Source organism: Protopterus annectens, chromosome 6.part1 (assembly GCF_019279795.1).
Source record: "Protopterus annectens isolate FY-2018-M chromosome 6.part1, PAN1.0, whole genome shotgun sequence".
Classification (NCBI taxonomy): domain Eukaryota; kingdom Metazoa; phylum Chordata; order Ceratodontiformes; family Protopteridae; genus Protopterus; species Protopterus annectens.
In genome coordinates this window covers 123,558,321-123,583,688 of record NC_056738.1, presented here as the reverse complement: position 1 = coordinate 123,583,688, position 25,368 = coordinate 123,558,321, and the positions used below count along the sequence as shown (strand labels likewise).

General features: G+C 38.8%; 1 protein-coding gene across 1 annotated transcript in view; it reads right to left on the bottom strand.

Moving 5' to 3' along the window:
• Positions 1-25,368, bottom strand: part of LOC122805263 (rap guanine nucleotide exchange factor 4-like) — a 1,439,269-nt gene that overhangs the window by 104,333 nt on the left and 1,309,568 nt on the right. The window contains exons 22-23 of the mRNA XM_044075352.1: positions 20,684-20,734; positions 14,895-14,982 (exon numbers count right to left, since the gene is read on the bottom strand). Of these exons, the coding sequence (XP_043931287.1) occupies positions 14,895-14,982; positions 20,684-20,734 (139 nt within the window). The remainder of the gene's footprint in view (positions 1-14,894; positions 14,983-20,683; positions 20,735-25,368) is intronic.

Sequence of the window (25,368 nt, the reverse complement as noted above, 5' to 3'; positions counted from 1 at the left end):
CACTTTTATCCATCCCCATACCTATTCATCTCTCCCTCTCTCCTGCTCCCCTCTGTCATTCTCCCAATCCTCTCTTTCTTCCCCTGAAACTCTGTCCTTCAAAAATAAAAGATCTGGACCTGGATCCACTTCAACTTACCTACTGTCTCTTGTATTATTCTACCTCTTTTTCTTTATCTTTCTGGCAATATTGATTGTAATTCTAATCCCTCACTTGTTTCTCCTCAGCCCAACACACACATGCACCCGCTTGCATTATTCTTCAAAAGATGTAAGAAAGTGGCTCCAAAAATACTGGCAGAATTAACACTAAACTGCACTCCTATCATGTATTTTTATAAAACCTCACTCTTGACCTTCTTGATATCACAGAAACATGACTAAAATAACTCACATAAAGTAATGTTTCCCTGCCTTAAAATTATAAGTCTATTTGCACTGAACACATCAATCACTGAACTTGTGGAAAATGCTTGCTTCTCTATAAACACCATTTGTATTGCATGATTCTAAGTCCCTTATCAGACATTTCCAAATTGAGTCTCACTTGCCTTGTTGTTAACATATCTAAGCAACGTGAAATAGAAATTAATATCATTTGCATACCCCCCTAAACCTACTGCACTTTCCTTTCTTCAAGTCATCTTTCCCTGCTTCATTGATAAAACTAATCCCCTAATTCTGGGGGGGGGGGTCAATATTAAATTTTTAGGTCCACTTAGACAAAGGCGTTATTTAATATTTAGCTGATATTAATCTTTCCCAGTTTTCCTTGAGACTACTAGGACTAACTTTACTTACAATAATCACTTTCTCTTAAACTATTTCCTTACCAAAACTAAAACAAAATACATACTCTACATGTCTTACATGGTCATTGTCTTTTTCTGATATAGTAGTCTAAGTGATCAAATCTTCATCCCATATACTAGCAATCAGATCCACAGATTTACTCTTTTAATGATGACACACACACACACACACACACACACACACACACACACACACACACACACACACACACACACACACACACACACATACACTGCTGCAGACAGTACCTTTTGCCCGAACAGCAGTTTGAAGGAATCTGAATCTGCAGCTCTGCAGCTGGAAGAAAATAAATCCTTCTGCTCGAATGGCAGTCTGTAAAGAATAAAGAAATCTGCCTGCCCAAATGACATAGTGCATAACAATAAGTAAATCCTCCTGTGACATCCTGTATTCAAACAGACGCGTGGCATGCTGATGCAATTGTGCACATGATGCTGAGTTATTCGGGATGGTTGAGACATCGCAAGGGCTGCAAAAGTGTGGGGGGGGGCGCCCCTCGTTCTATGGTTCTGTCGCCCATGAAAACTGCTCAGGAAGGCTGCCAAGAAACCTACACCAACACTGAAAGAGCTGCAGGATTTTCTGGCAAGTACTGGTTGTGTACTACATGTGACAACAATCTCACGTATTCTCCATATGTCTGGACTATAGGGTAGGGTTGCAAGATGGAAGCCTTTTCTTACACAGAAAAACATCCAGGCCTGGCTAAAATTGGCAAAACAATACATCAAGACTTCCAAAAGTGTGTGGGAAAATGTGTTATGGTCTGATGATACCAAAGTTTAACTTTTTGGCTACAATTCCAAAAGGTGTGTTTGGCGCAAAAACAACACTTCACATCACCAAAAGAACACCATCCCCATGGTGAAGCATGATGGTGGCAGTATAATGCTTTGGGGTTGCTTTTCTTCAGCTGGAACTGGGGCTTTGGTCAAAGTGTAGAGAATTATGAACAGTTCCAAATACCAGTCATTTTTGGCCCAAAACCTTCATGAGCCTGCTAGAAAGCTAAAGATGAAGAGGAATTTCACCTTTCAGCATGACAATGACCCCAAGCATACATCCAAATCAACAAAAGAATGGCTTTACCAGAAGAAAATTTAAATACTGGAATGGCTCAGCCAGAGCCCAGACCTAAATCCAATAGAAAATCTGTGGGGTGACCTGAAGAGTGCGGTGCACAAGAGATCCCCTCACAATCTGACAGATTTGGAGCACTTTTGCAAGGAAGAGTGGGCAAATATTGCCAAGTCATGATGTGCCATGCTGATAGACTCCTACCCAAGAAGACTGAATGCTGTAATTAAATCAAAAGGTGCTTCAACAATGCATTAGTTTAAGGGTGTGCACACTTATGCAACCAGCTTATTTTACATTTTCTATTTTTTATATTTTTTCTGCTAACAGATTTGTTTGTTTTTCAATTGAATTGTACAGGTTATAGGTCACATTAAAGGTGGGAAATGTTTTGAAATGCTTTATTGTGGTCTCATTTTTTATATCACAAAAACCTGGCATTTTGACAGTAGTATGTACACTTTTTATATCCACTGTATGTAGTCTGACTTCCTGTTTATTTAGCAGCTTAAAGTACATATATGTAGTGTGACTTCCTGAAGTATATATTGAGGAAGCTGACTTCACCTATCATGTCTCTGTCTCATTATTTTGTTCATTGTGATATATCATATGTTGCAAGGGGAAGATAAAACAGAGGCATATGATACAAAACAAAACTTTTTAATTCCATATGTGATGTACAAGAATGTATAACATTTATTGATTTTATATTTAAAAATAGGTAAGTACACTATACCGGGGAATCTTTTCAGGCATGATCTGGGCTGCAATGCATAAAAGCAAAAGAATAATTACAATAATCATGGGGTCTGAATGGAAAGATGATAAAATCAGCAAGCAAAGGAGAGTGGTATTGCTGGAACTGAATTCATCCTCAAGTTTTGTTGAGTACCTTCATGAGGTAGATCCTGTTTTTTTATAAAATCTCACCAGGATGACACTGATATAAAGACCGTATTTTATACAGCAAGCATTATGGAGAGACATAGGTTAAAAAATAAAAAGGTAGCTGGGTGCACATGTCTTAGGATAAAAAAAGTGCTTAATCCTGGTAGCACACTCATGCAAAGTCTGGAAAAAATGAGAGTGTAGAATTCTTAACACATAGAAACATTCCTACAATGGGGTTAGTCCAGGGTCTGGGGGAGGATGCCCCCCACCCCACCCATTGTAGAAGGAAGTAGTAATCCACAAAACAGGTCAAAAATAGCCATAAAGATGACAGAGTGGACTACCGAGGATAAGAAAGCAATTATGTATTGTTACTATTATGCAAGAAGCCCAGAATTTCTGGACAGAAGATATACAAAAAAAATTAAGACAGAAATTAGAGGAAAGAAAAATACTTGCACAAGAAAAACTGTGAAAAGCTTCAAATGGAAATTTGAGTTCATTAATACAACAGATTTATGAAAAACGTTATAAAGACCAAGAACCCTTGGGCCGTTTGGAAAAAGAAGTGATTGAGGACGCATAAAAATATAAAGAACAAAATTGAGAGATTTTTGAAAGGTATTAAAAAGAAATATGGACATGGGAAAGAAAGAGAGATCTGTTATGGTGCAATATTTGTGCAAAAGAGAAACTCAAATTAATCATTACAAAAAAAGCAGCACAAAATATAATTGAAGAGAAATTCAGGCATAAAAAATAGAAGCTGAAGTTATGGAATTACTGTGAAATGACGAATTTACTGCAGAAAATCTAACACAGGTTATATCACAGCAAGATGGAAAAATGAGTCGCCCAAGAAAGAAGTAACAGGAGGAGCAGGAGGCATCTGAAGAAAAAATATGGACATGGGAAAGAAAAAGAGATCTAATATGGTGCAATATTTATGCAAAGGACAAAACAAAACTAACCAATGCAAAAATAGCAGCACCAAATATATTTGAAGAGAAATAAAGGCAAAGGTATATAGATATAGAAAATTTTACAGTATAAAATAAGTTAAGAAAGAGAAAAAGTAGAATGGACTGGAGGATTAGTAATGGAGAAGTTAAAGAAATAGAAACTGAGGTTATGGATTACTTGTGAAGTGAGAGATTTAGTGTAGAACATCTAACTATGATAACACCACAGCAGGATAGAGCAATGGATCCCCAAATGAAGGTGAAACCAGTAGAGTTTGAAACATATCATCAGTTGCCATATGAAGATACTTTGGAGACTTCCACAGGAAACCAGTGCAAATCTCCAGCTGCAGTTGCACAGCAAGGGAAGGAACAAGAAACTGTGACAAATCTGACACAGTTAATGTTATGGTGTGATAGGCTAGTGAGTTCCCATATGAAAGAGCAATGGATGACACAGGATGAAAATGAAGAGAATGGGGCACAGGATGATGCTCTGGAATTTTCTGTAGAATGCTTGAAGGCAATAGAGAACAAAGAATGTGCCCTCAGTTTAGATGAAAATGATCTAAGAGAAGAGTTGCTTGATTTAATAGAGATGGACGGACATATTAACATCAATGAAGGAAATTGACTACAGAAAGTCAATAAAACCCCAAAATGTAGAAGTTTGATAAAACAAATGAACACAGTAATTAGGACTGTGCATAGAAATTCATGCAATATAACAAAAGTAAATATGATATATTACTCTGCAGCTAAATTAATACAGTAAACGCTCAGGCAACAGGCAAAAAAATATCGAAGAAGTACAGTACAGTTTTCGTGTAGTGCACTTCCTGTCCCCCCCCCACAGAAATATAACTTACGTTTTTAGAGTTTTAGAGTTTTAAAAAAGAAGATATGAATAAATTCCCTCTCTCCCCAACCTGAAAACAAGTCAAACCAAACAAATGGTACAGGATACAGTATTAGTCAGGCCTATTTTTAATAGTAACTCTCAAGCAACCAGAAACTACAGTTATCCCGCATGTACCAATTCCCATGGGTGCCAGTTAACTGAGAGTTTACTGTAATACTATGGAAATACACACATTTGAAAGAACAGAAAAGAAAAAAAAAGAAGTCACAAGGTGAATACATAACTGCACTTAACAGCAAGCAATCCATAAGCTTTTTTTTTTTTTTATTTACATTTTGATCCCCATGTATCACCTCCCATCAGCACCTACTATTTTAACTCTGATTTAATATTCAGTCTTATAGATAAATACAGTAATTTAATCTTGTATCTCTGCATTTCACTCTCTCTCTCTTACACACACACACACACACACACACACACAAACACACACACACACACATGAAAGGCTGTAACACCACACTTTAACTGCTCACAAAAATTGAAGCGTTGAAAACCTGCACCCATTCCAAATGATTTGGTGCTTAAGGAGAGGCTGGGGATGTTCTTTCAAAATTTTCTGGCACAAGTTAATATGTATCCTTTTTCAATGTAGCTAACTTCTATCTAATTTTAAAACAGAATGAACAAAATGTTATACATAATGAATTTAAGGACTCTCCCTGACAGGTGTCATTTTGGCCTTCTGCTTTAGTTATCAGACAAATTTTGGTAACAGGAGAGGAGTGTAGACACCACAGTGTTATTGGTCACTGGTCAGAAAACCAAAACTGTAAGCAGCAGTTATATTTTATAACTGAAATTTAGGGTCATCAGCATTCAGGTCCAGTAATGCCTTCAATATGATCAGCTGCCAGGAAATATTTTTTTTTTTGGGTGTCTCAGTGCCAAGTGACAGAGAGTAACTTTTGTGCTGGAATATTATTTAATGCATTCTGTTACAAACTGCTTGAGTTTATTTTGAGATTGAATCAGACAAGGTCATTCACCATAATTAAAACTCAAACCTGTGAAACACATCCAAAGTGCTACATATAAATATTAATATAAGTCTTTGAAGCTTCAAACAGCCAAAGAAAGGGTTGAGTTTAGTAATATAAAACTCCACTTTGACATGGATCGCTTTTAGGGAATTCTCTCTCACATTCATTTTAAAATAGTTTGCTGACACCTAGAAATTTATGCTTTGAAATTAGGGTAAGCCATGTAATTTCTGAATTAACCTTTCCAGGCAGCCAAACAGTTGGTTCAGCCTTTCAAAACTCTGAGTAATTAAGAAGTGGAACTGCAAAACTGCTTATGAAGTTCCTTTTTATTTGAAATGTAATTCCAGCTATGGATCCTGATACTTAAATGACTATTTTGCATTAAAATTTGTCTCAAAGCACTTTGTGATATCTAGTCACTTTTGCATTGCTACACTGAGAAATCCAGTATTTATATGCATGGTCTAATATCCTGCAAAGCACACTCTGTTTGCAGCCATATGCTGTCTAGGACAGTACTTTGAAGACCATACATGTGTTTAAACGATGACACATTACTCAAAGGTGCATTCAGTTATTTAAATGCTTTTAAAAACAGATCTAAGCTACATAACCAGTTCTTTAGTTTGCATGCAGAATTTTCTCAGTAAAACAAATAATTGTTCCTTTAACTCCCACACCAAACATATTCTTGGTGGGTGTAGCTTTGCTCTGGTTGACAAAAATATGTAGCATATGTTGCTTGTTTACTTGCAATTATACACGGGCTGTAGGGACCTAAGAAAACCCCAGTGAATCATTTACACATAGTGTAAGCAGATTATTAACTACTAACTGTAAGAACTGAGAATGTCTAAATCCCATTTGTTAATGAAACGATGTACTAGGGAAGTTGGTACATGCATAATATCATGAGGCCAGTTACCTTGCATTAAAAAAACTTGCCTTTTATCTCTGAATACAGGCAGCTTGCTATTTGCCTGACTTACTTGAACTACATCCTAATTTACATCATAGAGCCCAGATAATCAGCGTGTAACTATTGTTAAAGTTATTGGAGAAGTGTAGTATCCCAGTGGCATATAAGACAAAGAGTACACTAGCAGCTCTTTCTGTGTTTACTTGTTTCTTTTTTTTAAATTATAGAAGAAGAGTAACTAATCAAATCCTATTTTTATTCTTCAGATCACTGTTAATCATCTGTTCTGCTTTTATACTTTCTTTTTACTTTGACGGACTGTAGTATATCTAAGCAAATATGTATAAAATTATTTTGAGTGTTAACTTTAGATACTTATACTATCCAATATGCTGTAGTGTGTTAAATCAGGCACTTACTTTTCTTTCCTTTGTTTCTCTGTAGAAATGATAATGACAAAAAGGTGAAACCGGACAAGTACAGCACGGGCACGGACTGTTTATTTAAGGAAGCGCTTTCGGCCAAGGAGATCCCTCAGCCTTCTTCAGACTTATACAACAGAAATACTCACAGCTACACTTTTAAACATGAAAAATTAAGGCAATTAAGGTAAATTAATTGATTAACTTCAAGCCCAGATTTTAAAGGGCTAGTAACCTACCATATCATAACTCACATATCCTATTAACTATTAAAACATTTTTAAAAGCTAAAAATGTTATAAAAAACATATTATAAAAAACATATTATAAAAAGCATATCTATTCCACAGAACTCCTCACAATACATTAGAATGCCCTATATTACAGTGCTTTGACAAACTTCATTAAGCCGATCGATTGAATAAATCAACCAAATAGTTAAATATATACTAACAAACAAGAATACAATGATAGCTTAAATAACATCTTTATACTACCATTCTATAATATAAAAACAAATGTATATCTATGTATATCCATTACTAATACTGTATGATGAACTAAATCATCTCCTTAGTGCTTTTAATTTGAGAATACATTTTATAGATGCATACTCATTTAAACCTGGGGGTAAGTGTGCAAATGTTCTGATCTGCCAGAGCACCTCTTGTTCTTCCAACCGTAACTGCCATGGGCCACCCTTAATGTCACTTTTTACCTGGTGAATCACTGTGAACAAAAAGGAATGTTCAGGATGTTCAAAAGTGTGCCTTGCAAGTGCATTGGTTAAGTCCTTTCTCCCTAAGGCATACAGATGTTCATAGATTCTTTTCTTTACTGACCTCTCTGTTTTGCCAATGTAAAAGGAGGGGCATTTCTTGCACACGGCAACATACACTACCCCCTTAGTTTCACAGTTATATTTACCATTGATAGAATAAGTTTTGTCATTGATGTTTATTTTACTCCCAGGTAAAATGTTTTTACAGTGGGGGCACATACCACATTTAAACATGCCCACACCGTTAACTCTACTTTTAACTGAGGTCCTTTCCACAAGCTTCTTAAGGTTCATCCCTCTTCTATATGTAAATGTTGGATGTTGTCCTACTATTTTAACCAACGCTTGATCTTCCAATAGGATGTTCCAATTTTTAATAATGATACCCCTAATAATATCAAAATCCAAACAATATGTAAAAAGAAAATTAATAGGGGGCGCCTTGTTCATGGTATCCTTCTGCATAACTTGAAGTGTTCCACCATCCAAGAGGGGCCTAAAATATCCTGTTTCGCTTTTAGCCGGTACTTCATTCATTATGTTTTTAATTAGCGTATCCGAGTATCCTCTCCTAGAAAACATTTCACTTATATTTTCACATTCACTAATGAACTCCTGTTTTTCAGAGATCATCCTTGCCGCTCTAACAAACTGCCCCTTCACCACACCTCTTTTTTGGTGAAAGGGGTGGCTACTGGTAAAATGGAGATAAGAATTTGAGTGGGTGGGTTTTCTGTAAATCATGGATTTAAATGTATTATTAACCCTGTCCTTACTTAATTTTACATCCAAAAAGGTGATCTCATCTACCCCAATGGTGTAGGTGAATTGAAGAAAATCGGTCATCCTTGAGATGCTATCAATGAAGTCAGGTACCTGATTAAGTTGCCCTTTCCATAAAAAACACATGTCATCTTGGTATTTAATATACCAGGTGACATGTTGTTGGTACATCTCATTATTAAACAACCATTGTCATTCCCAGTATGTCAAAATGCTGTTTGCAAAACTACACCCACATGGAGACCCCATAGCTATCCCTGTTTTTTGGAGGAAAAACTGATCTTTAAACACCAAAAAATTATTTGATAATACCAGATCCAAAAGGGTTTCTACCAAATACATTTGGTCATTGGTTGCCTTTTTAAGCAACATGAAATTTTTTGTCCACTCTATACCTAATTGGTGGGGAATTACAGTGTACAAATCTTTCACATCCACCACTAAAAAGATATAATTAGAATCGTACTCAATTTTGTTGATGTGTTCTAAAAAACCCCAGGAGTCTTTACAAATTTGTGGCTCATCCTTTAATAAGGGTTTAAGAATACCATCAACATATTTGGCACACGCATAGGTTATAGATCCCCTACCATCCACAATTGGTTTGAAAGGAGGATCCACCAAATTTTTATGGATCTTCGGGGTGCCAAATAAAGTGGGGATCCTTGGGGCCGGAATGGTTAGATAGTGAAAAATATCACAATCAATACTACCTTCCAGGAACAAATCCTCCAACCCTCCTCTAATTTTCTTATAAGCTGAATGTACTTCATTAAGACTTGACTTCAAATAGGTTTCTGACTGTAGATGTTCAAACATTTTACTATCATAAAAATATTCATCCATGAAGACAAGACCCCCTCCCTTATCGGGCATCATGACCTCTATTTTACATTCATTAAGGAGGGAAATGAATTCCAACTCATTTTTAGAAACATTACATTTCGTTAAACTAGAAGACATGTGGGAATTCAGCATTGCCCTTAAGTCAATCTCACATAGTTTTTCAAAGATACTCAGTACCCCATATACTGGGGGATTAAAAATGCTCGATACTTTATAGGTGTTGAGCAGTGTAGGTGTATTACCCAGACTAAATGCCAAATTTAACTTACGTACAAATAACTTCAAGTCTATAATTGTGTTAACAAGTTTACCTTTTTTGTCAGGAACAAATGAAAGTCCTTTAGCAAAAAAGTCTATTAAAGCTTGTTCAACAGTTAACACCGTATAATTATAGATCTTTGAAGTCCCCTTGTTTGCTCGTAAGTACATTAGGTCCCCTTGTTAAAGAGAAGGTCATCTCCTGCGTTGATTCCCTCTTTTCCTCCTGTGTACACGCCCCCTGTTGTTCGTCATGGTATTGTTGTTGTTCGACCTGTTCCTGACCCTGGAAAAACCCTGATTATTTTCATCTTCATTAGGGGATTGGTCCACTTGATTTTGGTTGTTAAAATGAACATTGTTAGCAGTTCTGTTATTGTTGTTATGACTCCTAATGCGTTCGCTCCTACGAACAGGCACGCGCTCTTGACTAATGGTGTCCTCTCGGGCAACAGAAGGAGTGTCAACAGTAAACTCACTATTCCCCCAAGGTCCTGTTTGACCTGGAGGAGGGAGGGGATAGGCCTTTTTATTGGCATAATCATTGATGTCCCTATCCATTTTATGCTTCTTATTCAAAATCAGCTTGGAGATAGAAGCTTCAATACTGGACAAGATTCTTAGATAGTCATACTAGTATCTTATAAAATCAAGATGTTGTTGCAAAAAAGACTCTAATTGTACCGAGTCTTCTTGCAAACTATTGATTTCAGTACTGTAATAGTTGATTAATGATGATAAAAATTCAAAACCCTGTTTATCAAATAGGGTCAACAGTTCCTGATGATATACTGAGTTGTTAACTAAGCCAGCAGGGTAGCGCCATTGACGCAAGCCCTTAGAAATTATTTTCTTATTGATACATTCCTGGAGGTAAGAAACCTCCAATTGTAGTTTCCTGCACCGGAATAATTTATAATCAAAGGCATTTAATTTTTCGGTAAAAGTACTCACCGAACCATCCGGATTACTACTTCTGGCAAAGAAATCCTTTTTAGAAAGGAAACTTGCCATAGTTGGTATGGACGTTGTGCTTCTTTCACCGTTTGGTTGCCCTTTATAATCGTTCACACTACCTCTTATATTTTGGCTCCCATCTGGCTGCCTAGGCATACCCTGGACATTGTTGTCATCCTGCAACTGTTGTACATTCCCCGCTCGAGTTTCGGGAGTTGTTGCAGGAATAGGATTCACAACGGGACCCGCCTGTTGTAAAGGAAGGTTCCTCTCAGCACTGTTTTACATTTTTTGTGTTAAATCATTCACCCTGGTTAATAGAAGATTAACCAGAGCCGTTAAATTACCCAGAGCATTATCGTCGTTGGAGTTTCTGCTTGGTTTTGTTTATTTCGATAGAAATGATAATGCTTTAATCAGATTTCCTTCTTTCATGGAGAGCAACTCTGAATGCAAAAGGTTTTGATGTTGACATAGCATATCCCCAGAAAATCTGGCCATCACAGCATGTGAAACAAAAAGGGACAGACTTAAGGGCACCTAAAAACTGCCCCTGTGCATAAGGGCTACAAGTGACAAGACAGAGGTGAATTTGCAATTTCCCATCTATTGGTCCAAACTGCATTTAATAAGGCTTAGGGGAAGAGCTTTGTTTCACATGAATGGGGAGTCTGTTCCAGAGAAGCACTAATCTCTGATTCAAATACTTGTCCCTTACAACATGTTTTGTTTATATCAGGGATGAGGTTTAGATCCTTAGATCGGATAATTCTAGTGCCATTTGTTTTGCATAAGTGGAGCAAATCCATCAGAGCTGGATCAGAGAATGTTTTGCTAGTTAGGCATTGATCGATCCTCAGTAGTCCGTAAGAGACCGAATACAGGGAAAGGACTTTGAGGCAGTCCACATAGGAGATATTATTTACACCCTGTATTCTTTTAGTGAGGAACCTCTGTGGCTGCTCCAGCTGTTGCAAATGCCTGGTCTAATGAGGGTGAGTGTAATGGAACTATGATCTCCTTAGATCTGGATGCCATGCCCTTACTTATAAGTTGTGCCACATAGAAGAACTTTCTCACTATCATGGACACATTGTGATCAAAGTTCAGGTCATTGTCAACCTGAGCTCCTAAGTCCCTTACCGCTGAATCTACTCTTAAGGGAGTGTTATCAATATTGTAATTTGCAAGGGTGGTCATCTTCCCAAAAGGTATAACTATGTAGTTTTTGCATTGAGTTTTAGGCCATTGTTCTGGCACCAATTGCTTGTCTATGTCATACCCTCCTGGAGGATATCTACATCATTGGGTGATTCAGTGATTGCACCCAGCTAGCTGTCATTAGTTTAGTTATCCATTGGGAACCATAAGGATTTATGTCTGAATCTGTGAGTTTGTCCATAATACCGAAGTTTACTATCAACTCAAATGCCTTTGTCAGGTCAAGGTAGGCAGTATTTGCCATTTTGCTCTTGTCCATGTCTCTAGTGTCCTTCTCGAAAAAGTCCACCAAGTTTAGTAGGCATGACCTGCTTTCAATGAAAGCAAACTGGCATGAGTCTGGTGTTTGAAGATTTCCTATGTCTTTGTTTATCAGGCCCACAATAATTCTTCCATGGTCTTGCATATAAGACTAGTCATGCTTATGGGTCTGTTGTTTCCTGGGTCTACTGATGGTCTGCCTTTTTGTAGAAGGATGACCGTTGCAGTCCTACATTAACTAGAGACAAAGCCTATCTGGAGGCTGTGATCGAATAGAGATTCTAGTGGGTCTGACATGTCATATTTCAAGCATCCTGCAATATTATCAGGACCCACTGATGCAGTGTTTAGCTCTGGAAAGTGCAGTGAGGATCTGTTCTTTAGTGACAGTGACACAGTATGTGAGAGATGTATTGACACTATGTCTTTGGAGATGAAGCCTTCACATACAGAAACTAACATCTCTAGACAGGTTGCCAGTAACACATATATTACACCTCCTATGGATCAGACACATAAACTCATATATGCTGAGGTTCTTAAATGTAATCTACCCTAGTTTCAAAGGCTTCCCATATGCTTCCCTCAGCAACCTCCCAAACACTCTGGAAAGACAACACTCATCAGAAAACATACAACTTCTCACAATGTCTCAATCTTCCTTAAGGCAAACTGCTACCCAACCCAATGTATTGGTCGGTGGAGACTCTGTTGTGAGACATACTGATGTCCTCCTCACCAAGCTGAGCAAGACCTGTCAGTTTTCTATCAGGGCAAGGATCCACCAGATCACACATGCACTCAGGGCACTGAGCCACAAGTACTAGTATGACTGTTTCATAGTCCATGTGGATGTTAAAAACCTGAGATGTACCATCCTGGACTATGTGAAAAGAGACAGAATAGGGATTTCAGATTATGTGTTCCAGGCGGTTATACGTCTAGCATTAAGCAGCATTTTACCTTCTCCAAAGATGATTTCCAATATAAACAGAAGATAATTGACTTTACTATTTGACTTAATTACTGGTGTCATTATAAGAGGGTCCAATATTTGCCAGCTTGGAAGGACATGATTGACAGACCACCCTACTTTGCAAGGGATGTTCTACATCTGTCTCTACTAGGTTTTTGGATATTCACCAAAACAATCACCAACCTTACAGTGCCTTTTTTAGGAAATGCCAATCTGATAAACCTTCCAACTTAGTAAATTCTATGTAAGATAACCTAAAGGTGTTACTGTTCAGTGTTAAGCATCTCAACAAGAAGCTCCACTCCCTGGAAGAGCTCCTCACCCTGGAGAGTGTTGATACTGAGACATGGTTTAAGGCCACTGAAGGCACCCCCGGCAGTACAAGACTATAATGTTTTCTACACATTTAGACTTGCTACCATACAAGAAGGGACAAGAAGTGGAGGTGTATCAATCTACATAAAAAGCAAACACACCTCAAGACTGGTCAAACAATATGTCATGCTTGAGATATTTCATGTCCAACTAACCTTAGGTAAAGTTTCATACCATATCCTTGCTAGCTACAGGTCCCCATCTATGACCTGGGATAACCATAGCACATACTAAAATGTACTGGAGTAACTCACAATTTAGCCCAACACCACATTCATGGATGATTTCAACTCATCTCATAAACTGTGATACATACATAACCACTAACATGCAAGCTTAAAGATTCCTGGATTTTGTCAATATAAACACCCTAGAACAACTAATTTTCACACCTTCTAGGAGTTCAAATATCTTGGATCTGGTACTCACAAATATGAGGGAATGTTGCACCCCCCCCCCTCTGTAATGTCTTCACTGGTCAGATCAGATCACAAAATGCTCATCCTTGAAATAAATATAAAGGTTGAACTCCCAGCAAACCCCCGAACCTTTAAGAACTTTTACAAGGCTAACTACCTCCTGTTAGGTGATGGCATAGCTAAATACCATGCCCCCCAAACTCAGAGAAGACAGGTGGCCTATGCAGAAGCGCTTACAGAAACCTTGTACAAGTATGCAAATAACTGCATAGAAACAGTAGTACAAAACCAAAATAAACTTAGGACAAACTCCAAAAACAAGCCCCCTTGGTGGACCCCCAGTATAACTAGGTTATACAACAAGAGAAAAAAAATCCTTTCCAAAAATTTGAACAGCTATGCCCAAAAGAAAAAAAAAATCCCTCATCAATCTCAACAAGCAACTCGGGACTAATCAAGCCCACCAAAGCCAATTTTGAGGCAAAAATAGCCTCAAAGTATAAGGATAACTATAAGGTATTTTTAGTTATGTACATAACCTTAAAGGGAACTATATGCATACATATATATATATATATATATATATGTGTGTGTGTGTGTGTGTGTGTGTGTGTGTGTGTGTATGTATATATATATATATATATATATATATATATATATATATATAAGATATATATATATGTATGTGTATGCGTGTATGTGTTTATATAATATAATATATAGATATAGATATAAATATACTGTATATATATATATATATATATATATATATATATATATATATATACATATATATATATATATACACACACACACACACACACACACACACACACACACACACACACACACACACACACACACACACACATACACAAAGGCACATACAGATGTGCCAAAATGCAACTATATATCAATAAGACCAAGAAACATGTAAACTGGAGAAAGTATATCAACAGCACTTCAAATGGTTTATTTACATGTAGTGTAATTTTGCTTACCTTTTATGAGTAAGGGCATGAAAGGAATAATTGGAGGATCCAGTTTTGCAACTGTAAACCGATAAGCCCGGTGATTTCGTGAAGGATCCTAAAACAGTAAGTGTGTTTATACAAGTATATTAGCAATACACACTGGCAAATTTCTGCAATACTACATTTCTTTTTTAATGTTTCACTGGATTTCAAATTAAGAACTGAAGTAGACAATAATATATATACATTTTTTTATTTTATTTTTGGTCCCATCACGACTAACTCCAGAGTTCTGCATTCCCACTATCTTCCCTCTCTACTAGAGTCATTAAAAAGTGGGTACATCCTAAAAGTAATTCATCTGGGTCCTCTCCTTCCAGTGTAGAAAGCTTCTAGGCTGTCTAGCCATGGCACTACCCTATGACTGGGGAATGAAATGGGTGCATAGAGCTGTCATACTGTGACTGGCAAACCTTTTCAGTCCCATGTACTAGGAAACGTCATCATGTGTAGGTGTGCAATGGGCACTATGAAGATGCTGCCCTCCTTTGTAGTGATGTGGCCCTCTAATGGACTTCCCTACTCAACCTGATCAATGCCTATCTACAGTGCTAGTCTCCACCAGAGTCTAACATATTTAATATGCCCCTAACATGTTCCTTCACTCTTCATTGTCAATTGAAGTAAATAGGCTTTACCTTATCAATACTCATTCATAGGCTCATAGGTGTGTACTAGGCTAATGTCCCTGGAGCCTATATAAGCCTAGCCCAAGAAGATTCCCTGGCATCATGCCACCCAAAGTTAGTTCCCAGTGCCCCTGTCAAGCAAGGCCACTGAAGTGATCCCCAGGGTGAACTTCCTTATTGCCCATCCACTCGTCAAGATTTCTCTTAAAGAGGGCCAATGAAGTGCTCTGCTTGACATGAATGGGAAGTTTGTTCCAGAGTATGGGAAGTCTCTGGGTTAGGAATCTGTCCCTCCAGCATGTTCTGTTTATTGTGGTAATGAGGTTTAGGTTCCTGGAGTGTGTGGCATGGAGGGCTTGGGATTTCTTTAGATGTAACATATCTAGCAGCTCTGGGTTAGACATGGCTTTGTAGTTCAAGCAGAGATCACATCTAAGTAGGCGATAAGAGACAGAGTATAGCTGGAGTTTTCTGAGTCTGTCCATATAGGGCATGTGTCTAAGGCCCAAGATCCTCTTAATGAGGTATTTTTGTGGCCTTTCCAGTTGTTGTAGGTGTCTAGTAAGGTACATACCAAATTGGGTGCTGTATTCTATAATAGATCTAATGAGGGATGAGTAGCGAGGGATTATGACCTCTTTCTTCCTGGATGAGAAACATTTTGTAATGAGATGTGGTACATAGAAGGACTTTCTGACTACAGTGGCAAGTGGTTATCAAAGGAGAGGTTGCTGTCAACCTGTGTCTCCAGGTCTCTTATCACACCTTTGGTGTTTAGTGGATTACCGTCTATGTGGTAGTTCATGGGTACCGAATTTTTCCCAAAGGGAATGACAATGCACTTTTTGGCATTGAGCTTAAGGCCATGGTTTTGGCACCAGTCATTGGTGTCAGTGAGGCCTTTTTGTAGAATGTCTACATCAGTTGGTGAATCAGTAATGGCTCCCAGTTTGCAATCATCTGTGAACTTGGTCAGCTAGAGTCCCGTTGTGTTGGCTTGAACTTCAGAGAAGTAGATGCCAAACAGGAGAGGACCTAGGACTGATCCCTGTGGGACACCACTTGTAACTGGTCAGTAGTCAGATTTGGAGTCTGCTACTTTCACAGTGTATGTTCTATCAGTGAGCCAGTTGGTAACTCATCTTATGACTTAGGGGTTTATGCCTAGTTTATTGAGTCTATCTATGATTCCTGAGTGAGGGATGGTGTCAAAGGGCTTGGCAAGATCTAGGTAGGCTGTGTGAACTACCTTGCCCTCATCCACAGCTCTGGTGACAAACTCAAAGAAGTCTATCAGGTTGAGCAGACATGATCTACCTTTCACAAACCCAAACTGTGTGGGGTCCAGAGTTTGGAGATCCTCTATGTCCTTATTTATTAGGTCCATGATTATGCACTCTATAGCCTTACATATCAGACTCATCAGACTAATGGGAAGGTAGTTCACAGGGTCTGTAGTCACTCCCCCTTTGTGGAGTGAGATGACTGTAGCAGTGTGCCATTCAGTAGGAACAAAGCCTGAAATGAAGCTGTGATTGAACAGGGTACTCAGGTGTGGTGCCAGCTCACTTTGTAATTCATGCAAAACACAGCCAGGGATATTATCAGGTTCCATGGACGCTGTATTCTTGGCTTTGGACAGTGTGTTTTTTACCTGTGTAGCTTTGATAATAGGGACTTGGCATTCCTCAGGTATTGTGATAGGCCCTCTAGGGGGTGAAAGGGGGGTAAAGTTCACATTGAACCTGTCAGCCAATATGTTGGCAATATCAGTTGGTTCTGTATATGTATTGCCATTGTGCTGTAATTCAGAGCAGATCTGAGTATTGCCGTGCAGATTCTTGACATAACTAGAATGCCTTGTGGTTGTCTTTAGAATCTGCAGCAGTTTTGTTTTCATAGCTAGCTTTAGAGTTTTTGATGATGGATCTCCGTTTTTTGCTGAGGCTAACAAGGGAGTTTTTCCAGTCTTGGGAATTCACCCTTTTCTGCAACAGTTTTTTTCCTTCTGTTGCAGAGTTTGTTTATGGTGGGGGACCACAAAAATGGCTTCCTTTTTTGGAGGAGAGCATCTTGGTTTTCTTTAGTATGGCCCATTCCCTGCACTTGTGTATGTGCCCATACAGTGCATTGGTGTATGATTTGCAGTCATGCACCTATTTTCCATTTGCATGGGTGTTGTGAAGTTAGCCACCTCAGTTTTTAGAAGCCCAAAATTGGCTTTTGAGAAGTTGTTTATGCTGGTTTCCTTTAGGGGGTGAGGGTGGGATGTGGATATCCATAGTGATTAGCTTGTGGTCAGATCTGTCCATGGAGGAGTTGATTAGTGGTGTAGAGCAACGGTCACCCATGTTAGTAATGACCAGGTCAAGGATGTTTCTATCCCTGGTGGGGGTAAGAATGAGTTGGTCCAGGGCATTGGTTATTAATGAATTCCAGAAAATGTTGAGTAAGTGTGTTGGTACATGAGTAATTTTCCCAGTTAATGGAGGGGTAGTTAAAGTCTCCCAGTATAAGGGTATTGGGTTGTACCCTAATATTTTCCAGTGTGTTTAGGAATGTGGAGTGGGAGTCTTGGGACATGATGGGGGATCTATAGCAGGCTACAACCTGGATTGCAGTTTTACCCAGTGTTAGTTGTACCTGAAGTATCTCTGATGTGTTATGTTGGGCTACTAGTCTGGAGGTGTGCATATCCTTTATGAATATGGGAGACACCACCACCTTTAGTGCTTCGGTCCAGGTTTAGGGGCCAAAAGGTGTGGTATGAATTATAGCCTGGTAGTGCTGGGGTGCTCTTTGGAGCCTTGAACCAGGTCTCGGTCACTGCACAGATGTCGATGTTCACCATTTTAAGGAGTGCTTTGAGCAAGTGCATTTTGAGATTTAGACTTCTAGCGTTGAGTAGCATAACCCTCATATTTCATTTGCTTGTAGCTGTTATGGTGGTAATTTTGTTTTCAGGATATTGACTAAAAAAGGCACTATGGGGTGGCAAGAGCCTTGGCCAATATCAGGAATCCCTGGGGTGACAGGTGCAGGCTATTTCTGGAAAAGCATCGAGGTCTGTTGATCATGTCATCCTTGGCAGACAGATACTGGATCCCCTTAGAATGACACCAGAAACTTAGCCAATTGTTGAATTCAATCATTTTCTGCTTGTACTGTGGTATCATTCTGGGTAATGGTAGAATGCTACTCAGAGCTAGGGTCATACCTGCCTGGGCTATGAGATCCAAGAGGTCCTTTATGTCTCTTTTCATGTAGTCCAGGGAGGTACGTGTCAGGTCATTCACACTAACATGGACAATGACAGAGTCATATTTGTACCTGTTGTGGAGTGACCTAAATGCGTGCGTTATGTGTTGGATCCAGGCACACGACAGGCAGCTGACTGTAACTTTCTCCTTATTCAACCTAGTGAGTGGGACATCAGTGTGCCTTACTATTGAGTCACCTATGACTAGTGTATTGGGTAAGCTGTTTTGCCTTATGGGGTTTAGTTGAGCGGCACACTGTTTATGTGAGCTATGTGTCTCATGGCTTGTGCTGGGATGTGGTGGTTGTTTGCGTTTCTGCCTCAGAGGTCTCTGTTGTTTGGGCAGATTTTTATTGAGAGCCTCTGCAAAAGTAGTTGTGCATTTTGTGTTACTATGTTAGGGTTATGGTGGTGTAAGTTCTGGAGGGCTATGTGTTGAATGTGGTGTGGTGCAGGTGTTAACCTTCTCCTCTTGACTGGCTAATCCAGTCTTGGCTGGAGAGTGCTTGGCTTCCAATTTGGCTATATATGTGCATCTCTCACAAGTCATTGTGTTGGGAGGTAAGAGGAGAGGGTTGTCTGTGTACATGAGGCAGTTGCTATATTGCCTCAGGATGCCCAAGTTCACCAGGTTGACAGGAGAAAGCACAGGGAACTGACCTTTAGAAATGCCTGGATATGAGCTCAATATATTAAGTAGTGAAGCCTTTTACCAGTATGACAGAGCACTGCAAACACTTGAAACTAATATGTAGACCCTGAAAATTTAAGGATGAAGTATTTAGGTAGATATTCTAAAGTTAGGAAGAAATCAAGCAGTACTTACTGAAAATAAAGAATTAGCTTGTCAAGAATGATGAAAAGAGGGGAGTCGCATGAATGGCTACTGCCTGACTACTACTGATGCAGGTTTTAGCACAGCTTTACTCTGTTGGGATACAATACTCCTTTGCTTCTTCACTCACCAGAAGCAAAATGTTAGCACCAATCCCAAGAAGAGAAGCAGGCCACGGCCTGTTTGGTGATCCACAGTCTTGTTCCAGATGTTGCAAAGGTCTGCAGGCTTGCAGGTTTTTTCTGGTAGAAGCCTCGAACAGCAACCAGACCAATCAGGTACATTAAGCACAGACACTCACTCTCCAACCAGAAAGAATCAGGAATCAATGCACTTTGCTCCTACTTTCACCAGGATAAGAATATAAGCACAGATTCCAAGATGTCACCTATAAAGCAGTTATTAAGCTTTCTGGTGATCAGCAGTCTCCAGGAAATAATGTAACTGCACTCCTTCTCTCACCAGGAGAAAACAGAAGCACTAACCCCAAAATGACTACCGACAGGCAGAATGTGGGCTCTCCAATAACTGGTCATCTTGCAGTAGATGCTTACAGGTAAGATGAAAAAAAGTGTTTATCCTAAACACTGCAGTTTGCACTAGAGAAGTTAGATGTGAAAGTAGGTAACTTAAGTTTTACCTGTCTAAAAGTTAAGTTTTAGTGGAGAGTCACTATTTTTAAAACAGCAAGAGTTACTATTTTTAAAACAGCAAGATATTATTTTATCTCAACAATTATCCTTTTTATGACATAGAAACATTACAGTCCGACATCTACTGATTAAAAACAAATGCCTTCTGATGATTATTTCACTTAGCAGGATTCTAATGCATCATGCATATGTGCCAGGTACACAAGCAAATTATGCTTAGAGTAGCATATTATGTCTCATACCACTTCCAGTTTCATATATTCCACGATTCCTTAAGCAATACAGGTAAAATTTGTCATTGTAGTGGTCTATTCCTGATTAAGATTTAATATAAGTCAGCTCAAAGTCATAGATGTTTATAAAATCAGCACATCACTTACCATTAAGTTTTCAAATTCTGCGTAAATTTTCTTGAATTTGCTTGGGAGTTTCTGTGGATCATAAATAAGCATTTTCAAATTATTATAACCCAAATCTAGAATAATCACTGCAACATTAATATTTTATAGTTAATGCCATTAATACTGGATACAATTGCATGACACTGCATGTAAACCAAAGAAAGCTTTATAAAATATGATGTACTTTAAGGCTTAAAGAAATAAGAAGATATTTTCATAAGATCAGAAGTGAACCATAAGAGTGAGCCAATTTTTGGTAACATTTATTTATTTATTTTTGTTTGTTAACCAGTGTAGAAAAGTGATCCATGTGGACCATCTTCAGATTTGGCCTAGTGATACAGATGTGGCAGATGTAGAAGAAGACAGTAAGTACATGCCATCACAGAAAACATATGTATAGAATGATTTTATTAATGAATGCAGTATATTTAAACTTAACAGTAAGGGACCTTCAGTGCAGTAGTAACAATCACACCGCATATTTATAAAATATCTCCAATAGTTCTAGGTATTGGTGGATGGTGGGGAAAATGAATGGTAGATAGGTAAGTGAAGGAGAAAGAAGAAAAATGAGAGAGGTAGTGTGATGTATAGGGAACTGAAGATGTGAAGAAAGCAGTTAAGATTAAGTATAACAGGAGGAGTATGGAGGAAGGATACTGATGATTAGAGGAGCAGTAAGAAAGGTAGTTTCAGGAACTAGAAGTTAGCTTAGTCACCTTTCCATCAGAAAGTATTAATAATTGACTTGGGGTCAACTGTCACTTAAATTCATTCTCCAAAATATGAAATAATAACCAAAAGCCATTTAAAGCTCTGAGAACGTATATAAGTAAGTAAGTAAATAAAATCTCTACTTATTGTCAATTTATCATACAGCAATTTGCCCCTAATGGGGCAGATTTTTGTGCCTTTAGGGACAATTGCCTCTTCAGATGAATAGCCAGTTAAAGATAAAAAATAATGTCAAGCTAATTCCTGCTATCAGTAATTTACAGCCCACACCTCCTATTCAGAATCAACAATATGAGATGAAAGACATTATTCTGGGAAAAGCTGCAGATTACAAGCTTTGAGGAAGAGGTCTCAGTTATACAAAATGATATATAAATAAGATTTATTCTGACCTGTTTTTAGAGACATCAAGAGGAATCAGATGACAAAGGGACTATGGCAAGTAGAAAGAATTTTATTTTGTTCCAATATTCATTTTTAATTCATAATTTTATTTACAACAATAATTCACCCATCCCTACTGAAGTAAACAAAAAATGTAGCTGCATACAAATATGCATATATTCGCTTTGCACGTACAAGTTTTCCAACACCAAATGTTATTCACTGTCTTGGCTTTAACTGTTGTGTTCTTCTCTCTCATTACCCCATTACCTTCTCACATTTTCCTGCGTTTTAACTCCTCCTTCTCTCACCTCCAATACTTGTTACTATTCATACAGTGTTTGTCTGGTGTTACTATTACTATTATTATTTTCAATTTACCGACGGGAAACGAAGAGCATTTGCTGTTCTTTTTAATTGGCTGAGTGTCAATATTGTTTAGTATTCGATAAAGTTAAGTGTCAACATGCAGAAGTCAATGAAGTGATTGTCAATATTTGTACATGGCAAGTTAAATATATGCATATATATATATATATATATATATATATATATATATATATATATATATATATATATGTATATATTTATATATATGCCACTCTATGTATATATTTATATATATGCCCCTCTGCACCCCCCCCAACCCCTGCAAATTAAATATACCAATTCTGAGATCGCACTACATTGAAAAAAAGGGCAAACACCCAAAGCACATCCACACCCATACAAGAACTGCCTGGTAGAGTACGCACGTACAGAATCGTCATTATTTTTTTATATTGTTACAGTGTACGTACAACATGTAAGTAAATGATGTCCGGTCATCTGGTATAAGTTTATTTAAAGTTTCATTTTAATGGAGTTTCGTGCAAGTTGTCTCACCGATTTGGAATTTGGATATATGGGTTTTCGTGGATCTGAAATAGACCCAATATAATATATATATGGGATGCACAAGCTAGTGCATTTCTTTGTGCCGGACCTAAGCCCGGATAAATGGGGAGGGTTGCGTTAGGAAGGGCATCTGGTGTAAAATTTTGCCAAATCATACATGCGGACAACAGTACAAATATACATACGATTGTTGGAGGGCCAGGTTAACAACGACTGCCACCAGTACTGTAGGCCAACAGGGTGCTGGCAAAAATTGGGCTACTGTTGGCCGAAGGAGGAGAAGAGGGGGAAGGCATGCCTGAAGGCAGGTAAAGGCTAGGACTGTGGTAGTGAGGGTCAGAACTTTGAATGTTGGCAGTATGATTAGTATACAGAGAGAGCTAGCTGATATGATGGACAGAAGGAAGGTTGGTATATTGTGTGTGCAAGAGACCAGATGGAAGGGGAGCAAGGCTAGGTGTATCGGAGGTGGATTCAAATTGTTTTATCATGGTGTGGATGGCAGGAGAAATGGCGTAGGGGTTATCCTGAAGGAACAGGATGCTAAGACTGTTTTGGAGGTGAAAAGAGTGTTGGATAGAGTGATGTTTATGAAGCTGGAAATTGATGGTGTAATGATGAATGTTGTTAGTGCATATGCTCCACAAGTTGGGTGTGTGATGGATGAGAAAGAAAAATTTTGGAGTGAGTTGGAAGAAGTGGTGATGACTGTACCCAAGTGGGAAAGAGTGGTGATTGGAGAAGATTTCAATGGGCATGTTGGTGAAGGGAACAGAGGGGATGAGGAAGTGATAGGTAGGTATGATGTTAAGCAAAGGAATGCAGAAGGTCAGATGGTAGTGGATTTTGTGAAAAGGATGGACATGGCTGTGGTGAATATGTATTTTAACAAGAGGGAGGAGCATAGGGTGACATACAAGACTGGAGGAAGATGCACACAGGTGGATTATATGTTATGTAGAAGGGCCAGTCTGAAGGAGATTGGAGACTCTAAAGTGGTGGCAGGGGAAAATGTAGTTAGGCAGCACAGGATGGTGGTTTGTAGGATGACACTGGTGATCAAGAAGAGGAGGAGGAGTGTGAGGGAAGCACCAAGGATCAAATGGTGGAAATTGGAAAAAGGGTAATTTTGAGGAGGAGTTCAGGGAAGAGTTAAGACAGGCACTGGGTGGCAGTGAAGAGTTACAGAATAGCTGAGTAACTACAGCAGAGCTAGTAAAGGAGATGGCTAGAAAGGTGCTTGGTGTGACATCTGGACAGAGGAAGGAGGACAAGGAGACCTGGTGGTGGAATGAGGAAGTACAGGAGAGTATACAGAGAAAGAGGTTGGCGAAGAATAATTGGGATTGTCAGAGAGATGAAGAAATTAGACAGGAGCATAAGGAAATGAGGTGCATGGCAAAGAGAGAGGTGGTAAAGGCTAAGGATAAGGTGTATGGAGAGATGTATGAAAGTTTGGACACTAAGGAGGGAGAAAAGGACCTGTACTGATTGGCTAGAAAGAGGGACCGAGCTAGGAAAGATGTGCAGCAGGCAAGGGTGATAAAGGATAATGAGGGAAATGTATTCACAAGCAATGAGAGTGTGTTGAGCAGATGGAAAGAGTACTTTGAGGGGCTAATGAATGAAGATAAAGAGAGGGAGAGAAGGTTGGATGATGTGTGGATAGTGAATCATGAAGTGCAGTGGATTAGCAAGGAGGAAGTAAGGATAGCTACGAAGAGGATGAAGAATGGAAAGGCTGTTGGTCCAGATGACATACCTGTGAAAGCATGGAGGTGTTTAGGTGAAATGGCAGTAGAGTTTTCAACTAGATTGTTTAATGAAATCTTGGAACGTGAGAGGATGCCTGAGGAATGGAGAAAAAGTGTTTTGGTACCGATTTTTAAGAATAAGGGTTATGTGCAGAACTGTAGTAACTACAGAGGGATGAAATTGATCAGTCACAGCAAGAAGTTATGGGAAAGAGTTGTGGAAGCTAGGTTAAGAAGGGAGGTGATGATTAGTGATCAGCAGTATGGTTTCATGCCACAAAAAAGCACTACAGATTCGATGTTTGCTCTGAGACTGTTGATGGAGAAGTACAGAGAAGGTCAGAAGGAGTTGCATTGTGTCTTTGTGGACTTACAGAAAGCATATGACAGGGTGCCTAGAGAGGAGTTGTGGAATTGTATGAGGAAGTTGGGAGTGTCAGAGAAGTATGTAAGAGTGGTACAGGATATGTATGAGGGTAGTCTGACAGCGGTGAGGTCTGCGGTGGGAGTGATGGGTGCGTTTAAGGTGGAGGTGGGATTACATCAAGGATCAGCTCTGAGCTCTTTCTTATTTGCAATAGTGATGGACAGGTTGACAAATGAGATCAGACAGCAGTCCCCGTGGACTATGATGTTTGCAGATGACATTGTGATCTATAGTAAGAGTAGGGAACGGTTGGAGGAGACCCAGGAAAGGTTGAGATATGCTCTAGAGAGAAGAGGAATGAAGGTCAGCAGGACTAAGACAGAATATATGTGTGTGAATGAGTGGGAGGATAGAGGAATGGTGAGGATGCAGGGAGAAGAGGTGGCAAAGGTGGATGAGTTTAAATAATTGGGATCAACAGTTCAGAGTAATGGTGAGTGTGGAAGAGGGGTGAAGAAGAGAGT